The sequence below is a fragment of the Lepidochelys kempii genome, chromosome 25, assembly GCF_965140265.1.
Source record: "Lepidochelys kempii isolate rLepKem1 chromosome 25, rLepKem1.hap2, whole genome shotgun sequence".
Taxonomy (NCBI): Eukaryota; Metazoa; Chordata; order Testudines; family Cheloniidae; genus Lepidochelys; species Lepidochelys kempii.
In genome coordinates this window covers 16,069,286-16,087,443 of record NC_133280.1, presented here as the reverse complement: position 1 = coordinate 16,087,443, position 18,158 = coordinate 16,069,286, and the positions used below count along the sequence as shown (strand labels likewise).

The 18,158-nt window shown below is 59.8% G+C and overlaps 1 protein-coding gene across 1 annotated transcript; it reads right to left on the bottom strand.

Annotated features, from left to right (window-relative positions):
• Nucleotides 1-4,642: 4,642 nt before the first annotated feature.
• Nucleotides 4,643-16,772, bottom strand: CIST1 (colon, intestine and stomach enriched 1). Its single transcript, XM_073323681.1, has 4 exons — nucleotides 16,339-16,772; nucleotides 6,868-7,245; nucleotides 5,642-5,802; nucleotides 4,643-4,847 (listed from the first exon to the last, which is right to left on the bottom strand). Exons 1-4 carry the CDS (start codon nucleotides 16,394-16,396, stop codon nucleotides 4,800-4,802), a joined length of 645 nt encoding a protein of 214 aa, XP_073179782.1. The 5' UTR covers nucleotides 16,397-16,772; the 3' UTR covers nucleotides 4,643-4,799.
• Between the last annotated feature and the right edge of the window lie 1,386 nt (nucleotides 16,773-18,158).

The window sequence follows — 18,158 nt, the reverse complement described above, 5'->3', positions numbered from 1 at the left end:
CAGCCTGAAACGAGAGTCACCAGACTGAGGACCTTCGGCCCTCCAGGGCAGTTAACTTGCAAATGGGGAAATAAATACTTGGTGGGAACCAGGCCAAAGCACAATCCATATGCAGTTTGGTACGTTCCCAGAGCCACTCCTCCCAGGCCTGGCACCAAGGCAGCCATGCCAGCTGGCTGGAGAGCTGCGGCATTCGCTCTCACCTGGCGCTAACATCCCGCGGGCCCAGGGGCTGGAGCAGAACGAGGCGGTGTCCCTGCAGGAGGAGGGAACTGCTGGTTCTGGCAGAGGCCTCGCCCAGGGAAGGGAGCGTCTGCACGGGAGGAAATGTCGCCCTGAAGACTCATTACACCAGTGAGCGTGGGATTCGCACCGGTATCACACACAAGTGAGCAGAGTCGCCCAGCTCAGTGCAACGTGACTCTGTGTCACCTTCCCCAGAGTGGCTCGTTTGAGATAAATAACCAGCAGGCACCTGGCCAGGAGCACTTTGCAACTGCAGCATGACACGGTGCTGGAGACACCTGGGTGCTCTGCGTGAGCGTCTCTCCGCTCCCAAGCGCTCCCTGCTGGTGGGACACAGCCAGGACCCTGCTCAGCAGCTGGAACATCCCATGGGGCTGGCTGAAGCTGACCACCAGCGATGCTTTCTCAGGGCATGTGAGGAGAAGCACAGCTCTGCTGCCCCGGCTGCTTTGTGTCACTCGGGAATACAGCAGTGCAGCTGGGGCCAGGGCTGCAGGGTACCAGGCCCAAGGGTTTTAACCCCACAAGGGGGATGGGAGCACCCAGCTCAGAAGTCCCTGTCACAGCACTGGGACATTCGCTCCCTCCCTTTCCATAGCACCTTTAAATCCCTGAAGGGCTTTCCTACAGCCAGGGCCCACCTCCCCCAGTAGTGACATGCAGCCCCCTCTGGGCTGGGATTTGGCAGCTGTTTAACAGCACCCAACAACATCGCCCAGGGCAGGAAGTGCATCTGGGCATGGGGCAGAAACTGCCCTGGGTGACAGCCCCCTCCCAGCAATGCCCAAGCATAAAGTGCTCACCCAGTCTTGCTCCTGTTGGTCAGAGGGGCTGACCCATCCCAGGCCCCAGCAGGGGCTGACGGCTGCTTTGGAGTAGCCAGAAACAAAGGGCAGCCTTTTAGGTGCCCTGCAGCATGACACACCTGCATTACGGGCTGGGAACTGGCGCCTCGAGCTGTGCAAAACCCCAGAGCCCCCCAGAGCTGGGGTGTGGACTTGTAACAGCTGAGCAGGGAGAGCGCCCCCTACTGGGCCCCAGCACTGCTCCCTGGAGCCATTGTTCACAGAGACGTGGCGTTCAGCGCCACAGTGAAATGCCGGGAGCCAGCACTGCCCCACGAGCCAGAGGAACGAAAATCCCTGGCGGAGAGATTCCTGTAGGACCAGGCCACTGTGGCAGCCCGGCAGTAACATGGCACTGTGCCCAGCCCAGCAGCAGTAAGGACCGGGGCAGTAAAGCCGAGGCACCGGGAACAGGAGAGGGTTACGCAGTTGTTAACCAGCAGTGAGCAGCGGGATTGTGACCATCCTCAGGAAGGTCCCTGTGCCCCTCTGTGCAGCACCCTGCCCATGCCAGGGTGAGGGGTGGGCGTGGGGGCAGCTGGGCTCCTGCCACACTATTCCCAGCTCGATGTCAACCAGAGATAAGGCCGCAGAGCCCTGCCTGACCCTGATCCAGGAAATTGCCTGTCCTCCTAGCTGTCTCTGCTCCGGGCTCCCCCACGTGCGTGGCTAGATGAAAGCCAAGTTCCAGCACAAACTATTTTCTTGGGGGAAATTTAATTTTCTCCTGGTTTGATTTACTGCCCAAATTCAGCTGTGAGCAGCCAGGCATGTTCCTGCCCTGGTCACTGCACTTCATTAAAACAGCCCACTGCCCCCAGGCTGGGCTGCGGCTCCAGCCCCCCTCCTCCCCTGCAGTTCCCAGCCTCGGTGCCGAGGGCTGGGAACAGCCATGCTGCCGTGGGGGGGTCACATGCCTGAGGACATGGCCACAGCTGCAGTGCACCACTGCTGGGCCTTGTGAGGCCCCCCGAGCCTCCTGTACCCACCGATGGGGGCTCGGGGTCCTGGCGGCTGGGACGAAGATGGAGCCCCAGCCAGCTGACGCATTAGACAAGAAAACAGGTCTGGGAGAGCCAGAGGCTTCGTTCTCAGCACTAATTCCTAGTTCTCACCCTCTGCTATTCAGGAGGCCCATGGCTGCCTGGCCAGCCGCCCTGGGACACTAGTCCAGAAACAAGGGGCAGAGCCTGGGGCCCAGCTGGAGGGAAACGCCGAGCCGGGAGTCTCTGGGAGGGAGCCTGGTGCAAAAGTCTCCTGCCCAGCTGCACTCCCAGCACAACACGCTGGGCTCGACCCAGACCCGAAGGCCTCGGCGCTCTCTGGCCAGCATGGCCTGCACAAAGGGGGCAGCTGCCCCTCCTTTCTGCCCCCTGAAGCTGTCGTCAATCCCAGCTATGAACTTGCTGGGACCCGCAGCCCTGGGGCTGTCACTCAGCCTGTGTGTCCTGTCCAACCCCAGTGGAACCCTGCCTGGATAGATGCCACCAGGTGCCCGCTTTGCCCTGGGCCAGGGGCTCAGATCAGGGGCCAGAGACCAGCACTACGCCCAGGAACTGGGCTTGGAAAGTGACCCTCAGCCCGTGTCAGGGAACCCCCCCTTGCCCCACCGCTGGATCTGGGGAGGGGCAGTTCCCAGGGCTCCCCCGCCTGAGGCATCTGCAGTAGATTTGCAATTATTCTGGACCATGAGAACAGTGTGAGGCGGCTCCTAGGAACCCCAGTGTGACGAAGTGGGACTGTTCTTAATGTTTCCTCTGAATAGTGTGGGGGTGCCTCAGTTTCCCCTATGCAGTTCTTAAGTATCTAGGTGGTGGGGTAAGGGTGTATGATCATTGCAGAGCCCTAGAGGGCAGGTGTGTGCAGGCGTCTGGACACAGAGAATGGCTGACACCCTGTTTCCTGGCAACTGATGGCCTGGGCCCTTCCCCCCTGCAAGGTGAGAGCTAAAGGGTTGGAGAACAAAGGAATCCGGTGACCTCCTGGCCCGGAAAGGGACAAAGCCCAGAGGAGGAGGGGCTGGAGGGAGTTGCAGTTTGGGGCTGGTTGGGGACATGGAGTGAAGTGCAGACGTGGTTGTCTGGCTCACTGCCCCCCAAAATGGACCCAGCTGAGGGGTCCTGTACTCTGCACCTGCAAGCTCTGTTTTATACCATGTCCCTGTCGTCTAATAAACCTTCTGTTTTACTGGCTGGCTGAGAGTCCCGTCTGACTGCGGAGTTGGGGTTCAGGACCCTCTGGCTTCCCCAGGATCCGGCCTGAGCAGACTCGCCGTGGGAAGCGCACGGAGGGGCAGAGGATGCTGAATGCTCCAAAGTCAGACCCAGGAAGGTGGAAGCTGTGTGAGCTGTGTGTCCTGCAGACAGGCTGCTCCCAGAAAGGAGACTTCCCCAGAGTCCTGACTGGCTTCATGGGGAGCAGCTCCAGGGCATCGCCCGGGGACCCCGTGACACCCAGGCAGGCACCAGCGCCGCAGGGAGCTGGCATGGCGAGGAGGGGCTGGCGGGGGGCTCGCTGTAGCAATGTACCCGGAGTAGTGAGGCCAGGACCCCGTAGAGCAGCCGGAGCCCAGGGATGGCTCAGACCCATGGCCCCCTAGTACGCCGGGCCTGCTCAGCTGAGGTAGATGCCAGGTGGTTTGGTTCTGCTGACAGCCTCGCCTTCCCTGCAGGGCTGGCAAGAAAGCTCGTGCAGTGGATTCTTGGGGGCCTGGGCTGAGTGATGGGCACCAGCAAACAAGCAATTACCCAGGGCAGACCCAGGGCTGCAGCCGCAGGCCTCTCCCAGATTTAAAGGGGCAGTTTCCCCCAGAGGAGCAAGCGGGAGACGCCATGGGAAGCAGGTACCAGAGGAGCTGGAAGCCAGGGCAGATGCATGGGGGGCAGGGCCCACACTGAAGGCCAGAGCTCAGCTGGGTGCGATGCAGGAGTGTCTCCCTTTTACTTGGCTAGTGGGAGGCTCCCCCACTCCAGCAGGAGAGTTCCTGCCTGTGGCTAGAACTGGAGCAGGACTCACTGTGTTGCTCCCTGGTGCCCGGCCCTGAGTTCGGATCGCTCCAGAGTGACTCCAGAGCCAGATGCTGGCTGGGCTGCTCCCAGCTGAGCCCCGGGCCAGGGAACCTCAGCCCCACAGGTGGCTCCTCAGTGGTGTCCAGCCCCCACGCAGCCCCCTCCATGCGGCTCAGCTGAGGAGCACAGCACGCGGCCCAGGGCTCATGCTGCCAAGGGGACACTAGTGGTGGGTGGGGACACGGTTCTCAGTGGAGACAAGCAGCCAGCGCCCAGGCCGGCGCAGGCCTCCTGGGTTGGATCCGGTGTGGGGCGATAGAGGGGACAGGCTCCCTCTCCCAGCCTGGGTCTCTGTCTGGCAACTGGTGCCCCCCATGGCAGCGCAGAGCTGATAGGGCAGGGGGAGGGGGACGCTGCTGCTTTTAGCCAAAGCCACACGGGAGGGTGAGTGCAGCCCATGCAGAGTCCACGGCGCCCCTGCCCCCGTCGCGGCTGTGGGGAGAGCTGTGCGGGGCCACAGGCAGCGGGAGCGGAGACCAGCAAAACCAGCAGCCTCTTTATTCCCGCGCAGTCCCTGAGCAGTAGGGGAGCTTTACCCAGGCCGGGCCGGGAGGTGCTGGAGTGGCCAGGACAGATGTGCGGATTCCTACCCTGGCACGAGGCTGGGCTCAGCTCCAGCCAGGGCCGGAGGAAACACCCCTTATTTTGGAGGGTAGCGAGCGAACGGCGAGTCTTCGGTCATCTTCCCCTGTGAAGGAGAGAGGGGAGGGTGAGCGCCCAGGGCCACTCAGAGAGTCAGTAAGACCCCCGCAGCTGGAGGGCAGCGAGGGGAACGCCTGCAGCAACACCCTGGAGCACAGCAGTGGTGGGGCTGGGCCAGGAACTGCCCGCCCCCGGCCCTCCCCCAGGGCGCTACGGCCTCGGGCTGTTACCGCTGGCGGATCGGCCTGGCCCCAGGCACAGACAGCAGCACCCAGATCGGCGCTGTGTCACCCTGCAGCCCATCTCCGCGGGAACAAGCACTGTGCCCTCTGAGCGCCCCGCGGGCCGGCGGGGGGATGCCCGACCTGTGCCCAGCCCTCGCCCCCATTTAACCCCACCCTGTCCTTCAGGCTCTCTGGCGGCTGAAGACCAGCCCTTCTCCTGAGCAGCCCCTCCAGCCCGCTGCGCCAGCTAACACGGGCTAACCTGCTCCTGGTGAGCCCCGGCCGCTTGCAGACTGGGGAGCCCTCTGCCCACACTTCACACCAACACCCCTCCCCGGAGGGGGGCTTGGGGCAGCACAGAGGTCTCCCCAGCCACTGTACAGCAGGGCTCCCAGGCCCGGGCCCTGCCAAGACACGCAGGCCCCAGCAGCAGCTCACTTTTGGCTGGGGCCCAGAGGCAGGAGCCTCAGTGGAAGAGGGGGAAGCTCGTTCTGCCCCTGCCCCTCTGTGGGATGCTGCAATAGCAGGGCAGAGATGCTAGGACCTGCTACAGGCTGGGACAGATGCACGGACAGCGGGCAGGGACAGGGGCCGTGTCTTCTGCGGAGCTACGCACCATGGGCACCTCATCCAGCTTCCTGAACGCCGGCTCCCTCCTGCGGCAGAGCTTCACCACCACCACGCCTGCAGCAATGAGCAGGATGGCCACGAAGATGCAGATCACGGCCACCAGACCGGGGCTCTGGGAGAGCGTGGGCTGCTCCGGGACAGGCACCTCTGGAGGGGACAGAGCACTCGGCTTAGACACCTCCCCAGCCCTGCAGTCACACGGCTGAGAACCCTGCTCAGCGGCCCCGGCTCCCCCCGCTGAGACTACACGTGTCCATGACGGGGCAGAGGACACCCTGGCTGCAGGACTGGGCCCTGGCTGGGGGTCAGGAGTTGCATTGCGGGGTGGGGAGAGGCTGGAGACCAGCTCTGGCAAGTCTCAGGAGAGGCCCCCGGAGCCCCGGGATTGCAGATCTGCAGCTTTGTTTTTTTTTACTTTTTAAATGAGAGTTTCTCTTGCTTCTGGGTCTGAGGAGTTGGGAAAAGGGACCCCCAGGCACAGAAACGCCAGGCAGAAACCCCCGAGCTCCTACAGCTGTGGATTGTTCTAATCCTTTTGTGCGATTTCCGGTGGGGCCAGGCGTTCTGCTCTACAGATATAACTGCACACACCTAGGAGACGCTCCGTGGGGCAGGGCACAGAGGAGCCAGGAGGGTGCTGCCCATTTGATCGGTCATCTCACCCGCCCAGGTACCCACCCACTTTGCTGGAACACCTGTCTCCTCCACCTTGAGGCCTGGGACCGCTGCGCCATCTGGTGGTGAGAGCTAGACAGCGACCCCCGCTGAAGGAAACCCATGGGCCTCACCCACCCTGCACGCCCACCCTGCGCGCCCAGCAGTCGGCAGGCCTGTCCCGTGACCAGTGCTTGGTGCAGGGCGGCCCTGGGAGCCCCGTAGCGGCCAGTGTGGTTCCGTGGCCTGAGGGCAGTGACCACGGCTCGCCTTAGAGGCGCTGGCTGGCTCCAGGGCTCGGGGCTGCCATATGGAGGGCGGAAGTGACTGACCACTGCCATCCTTTGCCAAAGCCCAGGGTGAGCACCAGCCTCCCCTGGTGACAGTCTCTGGGGAGATGCCAAGGACTCAGGGGGTTCCCTGGGGGCAGGGGAGGCAAGCTTGCCTTGTTACCGCTGGGCTGCTCCTGTCCTGGGGCCAGAGGCCTGCAGAGCCTTTTGCCTGGTGCCTCTCGCCCCCGTTAAAAGAGGCTGCACGTCCCTGCACCCCGGTTCTTACCCGAGCCACTGGCCGTTGCGCCGTTGTTGGGCTCAGTCGTGTGGCTCTCACTGGAGCTGGCAGCAGGAGTACTGGAGGTGTAGGGGTGACCGGGGCTGGCTGGGGACAGGGGCGGGCTGGAAGCAGATTCTGGGTTTCTGGACGAGGCCGGAGCTGCTGCTGTGGTTCTGTACTGCGTGGATGCAGCGGTGCTGTCGGTCGGGGCAGCAGGAAGGGAGGTGTCTCCGGAGGCAGCCAGGGAGCTCTGCCGGGGGGTAGTCGCGGTGGCGGGGTGCTGGCTGGACGCGGACAGGGAGCTCTGCCGGGGGGTAGTCGCGGTGGCGGGGTGCTGGCTGGATGCGATTGGTTGGGAGGCAGTTTTGGCAGTAAGGTCCCTCACTGAGGAAGGGGAATCAGAGTTACCAGGTTTGCTCTGAAGATTTCACTCAAGCCGAGGGCGCTGTGCTCCGTGATACCCCAGTGCTGCGGGGGCATTCCCAGCTCACCCCGCTCGGCCCAGGATGATCCCAGCACTAGGAGGGGAGGCCCGGTGGCAAGGGTGTGTTTGCAGATAAGCCAGTAAGCCGAGGGCCCCCACGTCAGATCACGTTCATGCTAGCATCAGCCTGGGACCTCTGCCCCCCTCCCCAAGGGCCTTTCCTAGCCTGTTAGCAGCTTTCCTGCTACCTGGTGTTTGAGTCCAGGCTGCTGGAGACGAGCCCTTAGGAGACACTTGCAGGGTCCAGCGAGGAGCTCAGCCCGCGGGTCGGGACAAGCTTGAAATGGAACCGCTTGCCCCTCGCCACTCACTAAAGGGAGCCCAGTGTTTGTGGAGTCTCGTAACTTTTAACTCATCTCATGGCTTGTTGTCTGCATTCCTAGCACCTCCTGCCCCAGCTGAGATCCACTGCCTGGAGCGGGGGCCCAGGGCTCTGTCTGCAGGCTGCCTCCCTGCTCCAGAGCACCACCTCAGCCCGAGACGCCCAGCACTGCCCTGCCAGTTCAGCCCTTCCTGGGGGCAGAGGCTGCTCAAGGACACCATCTAGCCTCAGGCTGTCATGGAAATGCTGCCAGGCTGGGCTCTGGCCTTGCTGCTGAGGGAGGCAGGCCCGCATCCCAGACAGCAGCTCTGCGCCCTGCAGGGACAGGCTGTGGTCTCAGGGCTGGCTCCCCAGGGGCAGCAGCTGCCCTTGCCATGGCACAAATACTGCATTGATTTTATAGACCTCTATCATATCTCCCTTAGCCGTCTCTTTTCCAAGCTGAAAAGTCCCAGTCTTATTAATCTTTCCTCATATGGAAGCTGTTCCATGCCCCTAATCATTTTTGTTGCCCTTTTCTGAACCTTTTCCAGTTCCACTATATATTTTTGAGATGGGGCGACCACATCTGCATGCACTAGTCAAGCTGTGGGTGTCTCATGGATTTATACAGAGGCAACAGGATATTTTATGTCCTATTATCTCTCCCTTTCTTAACGATGCCCAACATTCTTTCGCTTTTGTGACGGCCGATGCACATTGAGTGGATGTTTGCAGAGAACTCTCCACCATGACTCCAAGCTCTCTCTTGAGTGGTAACAGCTAATTTAGATCCCATCATTTTGTATGTATAGTTGGGATTCTGTTTTCCAATGTGCATGACTTTGCATTTATCAACATTTAATTTCATCTGCCATTTTGTTGCCCAGTCACCCAGTTTTGAGAGATCCTTTTGTACATCTTTGCAGTCTGCCTGGGACTTAACTAACTTGACTAGTTTTGTATCATCTGCAAATTCTGCCACCTCACTGTTTACCCCCTTTTCCAGATCATTTATGAATATGTTGAATAGGCCTGGTCCCAGTACAGACCCCTGGGGGACATTGCTATTTACCTCTCTCCATTCTGAAAACTGACCATTTATTCCTACCCTTTGTTTCCTATCTTTTAACCAGTTACCAATCCATGAGAGGACCTTCCCTCTTATCCCATGACAGCTGACTTTGCTTAAGAGCCTTTGGTGAGGGACCTTGTCAAAGGCTTTCTGAAAATCTAAGTACACTATGTCCACTGGTCCCCCTTGTCCACAAGCTTGTTGACTCCCTCAAAGAATTATAGTAGATTGGTGAGGCATGATTTCCCTTTACAAAAACCATGTTCACTCTTCCCCAACAAATTATGTTCATCTACGTGTCTGACAATTTTGTTCAGTACCAGGCAAAATGGTTGAAACTATAGTAAAGAAGTCAGATTTACCGGCCTGTAATTGCCGGGATCACCTCTGATTTAAACAATATGTTACAAACCACAGTTATTAGTTCTGCCATTGTTAATATCCTTGACGCTGTGGGGGGAAGCCAGGGCCTTGCTGCGGGATAACAAGGCTTCCTAGGGGTGCTGCGGGGATTCAGGAGTGTGTGTATGCAGAGGCGGGGGGTTGGGTGCGTGCTCCCAGCTGGAGCGTGCCCAGGAGTGGCACTAGACACCCTCCACTCCCTTTGCTGGGAGTGACTGCCCGGGCTGATGGGACAGGAAAGCCCCCAGGGCTGTGATGGGCAGGGGAATGGAGGGAGGTTTAATCAGCAAAATCCTGCCTCTCGCTCAGCCCAAGGGGAAATGCCCCCGGGTAGCCAGGCGACTAGCTGGGCACAACCTCTGGCCTGTAGCTCCTCTCCCCACCCCCCTAGGAGCACTGCCTGGGGCCCCGTGGGCATGGCCGTAGGCACCTTCACTAGCAGGGAAAACCCCAGCCCTCCCCACTGCCCCCAGAGCCCCACATTGCCCCTGTCACGGCATTCAGCACCCCACAGACGTGAATTCCCTGGAGGCTGCGCCATGAGCCCCGTGCTGGGGGCGGGGCGTTTCCTCCCTGGGACGAGGACACAGATGCTGCACAAGATTTAAAGGACCAGCCCCAGGCTGCAGAGGAGACAAGCTGGAGAGTGGGCTGCCGTGACCCCTTCCTCCCCCTCTCAGCACCACGGGCTCTGTGCCCCACACAAGGGGTGGCAACAGGCACCACTGCTCCTGCACCTGACCAGCTGCTGCGAGGATTCCCAGAGCCAGCGGGAGGCCGAGGCCCACGCAGGCAAGCGCAAGGAGCGCGCGGGCCACTGAGCCACGGCCTCGATCCATCGACCGGAACAGGCCATGCTCCATCCAGGCCAGTGCCCGGGGGCCAGCCCCGTGGCTTTTCAGAGGGAGGTACAAGAAGCCTCCGAGGAGCAACCCTGAAATAGCTTGTCCCTAGAGCAGTTTCTTCCAAGCCCCAGGCTGCCAGGGGTGGTTTCTGCCCCATCTCATGGCACGGGATTGTTCTTGTTCTCCATAGGGAAGTGCCTAGTCTCTCCCCAACCCCCGCAAAGCAGAGAAATTCACCCAGCATCTTGGCCTCCCTGCCAGCAACTCAATCCTGAAACTGGTTCCTTGGACGTTTCCCCCACAAGAACACAGGGGCTCAGGGTTGAGAGGCCTGAGCACAAGACTGGGAGCCAGGAATGCCCAGATTCTAATCCACTGACTCCCTGGGGGTCCTGGGGCAAGTCACCTGCCTTGGGTGCCCCTCTTTCCCCAGCCCTCCCTAGAGCAGCAGTGAGTGCTGTGCAAACGGCTACAGGTCCCTTCAGTCCCTAGCCCTGCTGAAGCTGGCAGATGTGTAACATGCTCCCATTTCCCCGGCAGGTACAGACTAGGGGGGAGACAACTGTCTTTTGTTGTGTGCACAGCTGGGAACAAGTATCCGATCCTCTACCCAGGCTGCACCCCACCCTCCTGGCTGATGCAAAGTCAATATGTACCCGCCCTCTTTATCCGCACCATCGTGTTTGCTATTCCCAAGCTGCTGCCCTGTTGGCTGTGTGAGCGGCCTGTCCCCACCCTGCAGCAGAGCGGCCAGGGCCCTGGGACTTGCCAGCTGAAGGGAACCCGAATTTTAATGACCAGGATTCTGGTCATGTAGGACCCCCAGGAAGGATGACCATGGCCCACTTAGGGCAGAGACAGGTGCACCTAGGTGGCAGAACTGGTGGATTTTGAGAGGGAATATTTAGGCCCCCCCAGAATGTTTCACTCACACCCCAAAGCTCCAGCTCACTGGAAAACGAGGTGGATGGGGAGGTCTGGAGTCTCCTTTCATTGCTATGAAAACAAGACCTGTTTGCCCAGGCATCTGTATTTGGCCTCCTGGAGTCTGTGACCCGCAGGGCTGCCAATCCAGGGTGCACGTCCCTGGCATTGCTGCACACCCCCACTCTCACAGCTCCTGAAGAACTGAAGGGGAGGCAGTGTCTGCATTTCACAGGAGATCCATGGGTGCTCTCAGCTACCCTCCACGGCCTCCTGTGATCTCTGCACCAAGCTCAAGCCCTGTCAGATGCATCTCTGCACTCAGTTCAGATTGCAAGAACGGCCACACTGGGTCAGACCAACAGTCCATCGCGCCCAGTGTCCTGTCTCTGACAGTGGCCAGTGCCAGGTGCTTCCGAGGGAATGAACAGACCAGAGCGATTACCGGGTGATCCAGCCCCCGTCGTCCAGTCCCAGCATGTGGCAGTCAGAGGTTCAGGGACCCTCAGCCAGGATGGGCAGGAACCCAACCCCATGCTCTAACAGCCACTGATGGGTCCATCCTCCAGGAACTGCTCTAGTTTGTTTTTGAACCATTATTTTTTTGGCCTTCATAACATCCCCTGGCAGTGAGTTCCACAGGCTGACTGTGCCTTGTGAGAAGAAGTTAACTTAGTCTGTTCATTAGGAGGCCACCTTGAGGTGAACAAGAGGCCACCCCCGGCAATTTGACAGCTTTAAGAGTAAACTGTCCCTTGGGAGTTTAGGATACAGCAGTTTCCTTCATACTGGTCCCCTAGCACAGGCATCAAGTCAACAACCGGCCCTTCCAACACCTTACAGGTAGACAAACCAGCGGGAGGCCCTGTTTCTGGGTAGGATCTAAGGCAAGTGCTAATTTCCTGTTCGAAATGACTCATTTCTGGAGTGGTGCCTCCCACACCCGATCTCCCTTCAGTTTCAGAAAGGATAATGAGCCATTGCTTGCTTTAGCCTGGAGGGTTTTCAGTTCCTAAATACAACCCCATTTATTTGCAAGGTTGTTAAGGCTCCGCCAGCCCTTCCAGACACAAGGAATTATTACTCCATTTTTAAATGCCATGACTGTGCCAGAAGCCCTAACCCCATTAAACTGCTGCCACATCCATCATGGGAGGCAAGGCGGAGCCAGAAGAAAGTTTGGGTACTTTCATGTTAAAAGTTTAAATCCAACAAGGGGAAGGCAGCTGAGAGCAGCGGCTGTCCGGGGCCGCTAAGTGTCAGGCAGTTCCGCTGCCAGGAAATCTGGAGGCCCTCGCTGAGCCCGTAGTACGAGCAGCCTGGGACAGTGTCTTAGCCCCATCTCACAGAGCGGGAGCAAGGCACAGAGATTAGGTGCTTCCACCACGCTCACCTGGGAAGGTTGGATCAGACCCAAAGAACTGAAGCCCCATTCCAGTGCCTTAGCCCCACAGACTGCCCTGCAGGCCCAGGCCCGCCTAGAGCTAGGCCCCAGGAAATTCACTCCTGACCTCTGACCTGTAAACCACGCCAGCCAACGCATGCCTTGGTAAGGGGCTTTGCCATTCGCGTGATGGCTCATTCACGAGAGACCCACCTGCCACATTAGGATTCCAGGATGGTATCCCTGGCGGAGTGTACCAAGCCACTGCCCGAGCTCAGACCCTTGCACACTCCCGGCCTGGGGCCTGCCAAGGCTTTAATTAAACACCAAGCACGTGGGATGACGATGCTGGAGGGGAGCTCAGCAGCACCGTTAGAGGCAGCGTTCCAGCTAGGAAAGCCACTGAGGAGTCACAGGAGAGCGAGTGGGAGCGTTTGTTCCTTGGCGTTGGGAGAAATTAATTTTGAGACTTGGGAGATAGGGCAGGTTGGTTCCATGCAATGGGCTGCGGGGGGTGGGCAGGGCAGAGAACCTGCGTGGTGGTGGTGGGGGGGTGAAACGCAGGACAGAGGAAACAGAATCTGCAAGACCTTCTGTTGCCGGGAGGCACCTGCGAAAGGCAGCGGGAAGCCCTGGGCTGGCTCTAGCTGCATCAGACGAATGCCCCCTCCCCCAATCACCAAGAGAGCTGCAGGCACTGCTTGGTACCAAAGCCGGGAACTTTGACAGTCACTTCAGCGGGGCAGAAAAATCTCATGCAGCCCGACGCATGGCCAGCGTTGTGCACGGCCCTGGAAAGACCATCCCTGGACGGCAGTGGGGACAGTGCACATTGAAAGGGCTCAGAAGAGTCATAAGAACAACTCAAGGTTTGGAAAATCTGCTCTGTAGTGGGAGACAAAGGGGGGGGCGGACAAGGGGGGGGGGACAGCTCTTCAGCCTCAGGGGGCTTGATTGGCTGACAAGCTCCTACGGGGGGAAAGATTTCTGACAGTGGGGGGCTGGAATCTAGCAGGCAAAAGCAGAATGAGAGGCAGTGGCTGGAAGCGAAATGAATTCAGACTGGACAGAAGGAGCTTGTATTTCACAGGGCAGGGGACTGCCCGGGTCAGGCCCAGGGGATGTGCTGCATTCTCGGTCATTCAGCAGCTAAAATCGAGACTGGGCAGCTTTCCCCAAGAGCTCCTCCCGAGCTCCACCTGACGTTCCGGGCCGGGTGCAGGAACCGCTGCAGGAGGTTCCCCGGCCTGTGCTATGCAGGGGGTCAGCCTCGAGCATCGCGTCTCCTCTGGCCTTAATCCAAGAGCCAGTAACCACTGTCCCTGCACCGGATAGAGCTGGGGGAGCCCTAGCCCACTCATCCCAGCCCTAGGACAGAGAGGGCTCTGTGCAGTGCTGCCCCCTTATGGCCAAGGGCTCCATGGCATTGTAGCGGCCAGGCACACAGCCAGCTCTGCTGCCCCTCAGCCTGTCTTTACTGAGCCCGAGCCTGGCACCCGTACGGAGTGACGGAGAGCCCCGTTCAAGAAAGGGGCACAAGGACACGGCCAGCAACCTGGCAAGAGGCCAGAGGCAGTGGCCCAGGGAAGCCCAGTGCATGCAGCAGGTTTGCGCCGTCATCGGGGCCCAGGGGTGGGGGTGTTACACTCCAGCGTGTGGCAGATGGCAGGGCCCAGGCCCTGCGGAGGCCTTGTGGGAAAACCGTTCCCAATCCCCACGCTGCAGCAGCGCCCCCTAGAGTGCTGTGGAGGGAATCCTGCTGCAGGTCCAGGGAGTTCTCAGAGCAGCAGCTGCCGAGCGGGTTATATGCCATCCTTGCTGCTGTCTCCACACTGCCCCTCTCCCGGAGGAGACGGATTCGTCCCAGCACCGCGGAGCTGTGCAGCCCAAGCCGTGTTCAGCGCCAAAGGCCTTTTCCCTGGGGAAGGGGCGGAAAGTGGCCCGGTTTAGGGAGGGGAACCCCCTCTCCATGGGGAGCAGAGTCCGTCCATGCCTGGCTCTGCACCCCAGAATCCGCAATGGATCTCAGCTCCCAGGCCCAGGACAGAGATGGAGGAGCAGAGCAGAGCAGTTTCTGCAGCAACAGTCAGCCACGAAAGGGTTAATAAGACAGCTCTTTCACGGCGTGTCAGAGCTGCCCAGTGCACTGAGAGGGACAGTTCTCTGCCCTCCTGACAGCTCACAGCCATCAGCCTTATTGGGATCCAGGAAGTGGGCGGGCAAAGCCCACCCACTGCTAAAGGATCCCCCTCCAGCCTAAGGGGGGGGTCCACAGGACCTGGAAAACCAAATAATTACGGGGGACAACTAATGAACAACAGGGACAGGAGTGCGGTCAAAGGGTCAAACGAAGGGAACCGGACGGGGACACCGAGCAGAGGACCCCGGACAGCGCCCACTGCTCCTCGAAGGCGTCAAGGGAGTCAGTGGACGCCGTGAGCGCCAGGCAGGCACCACTGCCCCTGGAGGGGGGTGGTCTCCGGAGCTAGGGGAGCTAGATTTTCCATGCAGCAACCACTACAGACTACGCGGGGCCCTGCACATGGTGGCTGCCGGAGGCAGGACTCCCAGCCAATGGGCAAATATGGCAAACCTCCACCATCAGGAAGACAGGAGCCAAATGAGTCGTGCTGTCAGACCCTCTGCATTACAGGCCTAGCTCTGCCCTTCCATGTTCAAGCACCAGGAGGAAGGCCCAGGGTCCAAGCTGGGGACCGGGATAGTTAGGAATTTGTTAATAAAAGGAAAGAAAAGGAGGACTTGTGGCACCTTAGAGACTAACCAATTTATTAGAGCACAAGCTTTCGTGAGCTACAGCTCACTGCATCAGATGCATATTGTGGAAACTGCAGCAGACTTTATATATACACTGAGAATATGAACCAATATGTGAGAAAACCTGGATTTGTGCAGGAAATAGCCCAACTTGATTGTCATGCACATTGTGTAGAGAGTTGTCACTTTGGATGGGCTATCACCAGCAGGAGAGTGAATTTGTGTGGGGGGGTGGAGGGTGAGAAAACCTGGATTTGTGCTGGAAATGGCCCACCTGATGATCACTTTAGATAAGCTATTACCAGCAGGAGAGTGGGGTGGGAGGAGGTATTGGTTCATATTCTCTGTGTATATATAAAGTCTGCTGCAGTTTCCACGGTATGCATCTGATGAAGTGAGCTGTAGCTCACGAAAGCTCATGCTCAAATAAATTGGTTAGTCTCTAAGGTGCCACAAGTCCTCCTTTTCTTTTTGCGAATACAGACTAACACGGCTGTTACTCTGAAACCTGTTAATAAAAGGGACAGGCCAAGCACATTGAGCCTTTGCAACCGGCCAAGCGGGTTTGTCTGCATCTGAGCCCAGGGAGCCTGCAGGGCGCCAGCTCCATTTGCCAGTGTCCTGTAACAAACACACAGGGCTGCTGGCCTGAAGTGTCACTGGTTTAGCGCTGGGGGGCACTGCAGGGGGGACACACTTGCCCCCACCTCACAGCCCTGGGGTAACTAAGTCTACGGTGACTTTCTGACCCCCCCCCCCAATTTGGTTTCAAGAACACATGCACCCTGCAGCAAGGGCACTCACACAAAGTGGGGGGTTGGGGGATTGGTGCTGGAGCTGGGGGGGCTGCCGCACCCCCTGGCTCGAAGGGGTTCCCATCATATCCAGGGGTTACAGTTTGGTTCAATGGCTCCCAGCACCCCCACAGTACACGCTGGTCCAGCACCCCAGGGGAGGAGGGGTCTGGCTCGAGAGCACTGGATTCTGGTGCAGGAAGGGGGGCGGGGAATCTGCCTGGCCCCAGGGCACAGTCTGGGAACCCTCCCCACGAGCCAGACTCTCCCTGGGGTGACCAGCACCCAGACCCGAGAAGCTTTCGGATTAGAAAGTTTCTTCACTCCCCCCCGGACGGTTAATGCTGACCCTGCATTAACTCATCAGACCCCCCCCCCCGGCTGTCCCCCTCTCCCCGGGGAGCAGGAAGGAAGGAGCCCCCGATGTGCGCGGGGGGCGGCAGACCCCGGGTCTCCCTCCGGGCGGGACCTGCCCCCCAGGGCTGCCCCTCACCTGCGAGCGCCAGGCACAAGCCGCAGCCGATCAGCAGCCAGCGCGTCCCCCGGGCCATGCTGGCGGCGCCGCTCCGGCTCCCGGACACCTGCCGGGATCCTGCCACGCAGGAGGCGCCGCCCCGGGCTCCAGCCCCGCCGCACCTGGGCGGAGACCGGCCGCCGGGCAGCCCCTCAGCCCGGGCCGCTCCCGCCCCCAGCCAGGGCCCGGAGCGGCGCCCGCACCCGGCGAGAGCCAGGCACCAGCCGGGACAGGGCCCCTCGCCCGGGCCGCACCCCAGGGGGCTGGGGACTGTGGGGATCTGGTCCCCGCTGCGGGAGGAGAGTGGGGTCTAGTGGTTAGAGCGATGCCAGGTGGCCACTGGTGTCCTCTCAGCTGAGCTGCTGCCAAGCGCAGGCCAGGGCCCTTCCCACAGCCAGTCCCAGAGCAGATCTTTTGGGAAAGCAGCGGATCCCACTTTAAACATTGCCAGGGGCATGGCCAGGCTGCCCCTCCCCCCCTTCAGTAAATTGTTCCAGTTAGCTACCCAGCCTGTTAAACATGCAGCCCTTATTTCCTGCCCGGACTCCTGGCGTCTAGTCCCAGCGCTGCTACTAATTTATTCTATGACCTTGGGCAAGTCACTTCCCCACTCTGTGCCTCAGTTTCCGCATCATTAGTATGTGCAGGCAGCCAAAGCTTCCCCTTCCAAAGCCCGTTATCCAGAGCTGGCGTCACCCCCAGGTCCTTCCCAGCTCCCTCCATTTCCCAAACCCCTGGGTGACACCATGTGTGGCCAGCAAGCTCAGTGTGTCCTGCCCCAGCCTATCCCAAAGCTGTTTCCTGTCTGCTCCCTTCCTGGGGCAGGGGTAGCCAGAGTTGTTAAGTGGGTTATTTCTCACTCTGGTGCCCTTTGGACCAGCAGCTGCCTAGATTCCTTGAGCCCCCTCCCTAAGGTTCAGGGCTCAAGCCCTTGCTCAGGGGGTGCTCTCCTGGCCTTGCCTGGGCCCTGCGGGGAGGGGAGAAAGCATAGGCATCATGGTTCCCGGCTGTCACTGTGATGAAGTGGGACTGTTCTTAATGTTTCCTCTGAATAGTGTGGGGGTGCCTCAGTTTCCCCTAGGCAGTTCTTAAGTATCTAGGGGGTTGGAGTAAGGGTGTATGATCATTGCAGAGCCCTAGAGGGCAGGTGTGGGCAGGGGTCTGGACACAGAGAATGGCCGACACCCTGTTTCCTGGCAACTGATGGCCTGGGCCCTTCCCCCCCTGCGAGGTGAGAGCTAAAGGGTTGGAGAACAAAGGAATCAGGTGACCACCTAGCCCGGGAAAGGAACAAAGCCCAGAGGAGGAGGGGCTGGAGGGGGTTTTCAGTTTGGGGCTGGCTGGGACATGGAGTGAAGTGCAGACGTGGTTGTCTGGCTCACTGCCCCCCAAAATGGACCCAGCTGAGGGGTCCCGTTCTCTGCACCTCAAGCTCTGTGTTAGACCATGTTCCTGTCGTCTAATAAACCTTCTGTTTTACTGGCTGGCTGAGAGTCACGTCTGACTGCGGAGTTGGGGTGCAGGACCCTCTGGCTTCCCCAGGAGCCCCGCCTGAGCGGACTCGCTGGGGGGAAGCGCACGGAGGGGCAGAGGATGCTGAATGCTCCGAGGCCAGACCCAGGAAGGTGGAAGCCGGGTGAGCTGTGTGTCCGGCAGACAGGCTGCTCACAGAAAGGCGACTACCCCAGAGTCCTGACTGGCTTCATGGGGAGCAGCTCCAGAGCATCGCCCAGGGACTCCGTGACAGTCACTCACTGCAGGGGCTTTGCCCCCTGCCCGAAAAGACACTGGAGACAGCT

Coding starts and splice junctions, on each gene's coding strand:
- CIST1 (XM_073323681.1), bottom strand. CDS start 16,396: ATGGCCCGGGGGACGCGCTGGCTGCTGATCGGCTGCGGCTTGTGCCTG. Junction 7,246..16,338: donor CTTGTGCCTGGCGCTCGCAG/GTGAGGGGCAGC, acceptor CCCCTTCCTCAG/TGAGGGACCTTACTGCCAAA. Junction 5,803..6,867: donor CGCAACGGCCAGTGGCTCGG/GTAAGAACCGGG, acceptor TGTCCCCTCCAG/AGGTGCCTGTCCCGGAGCAG.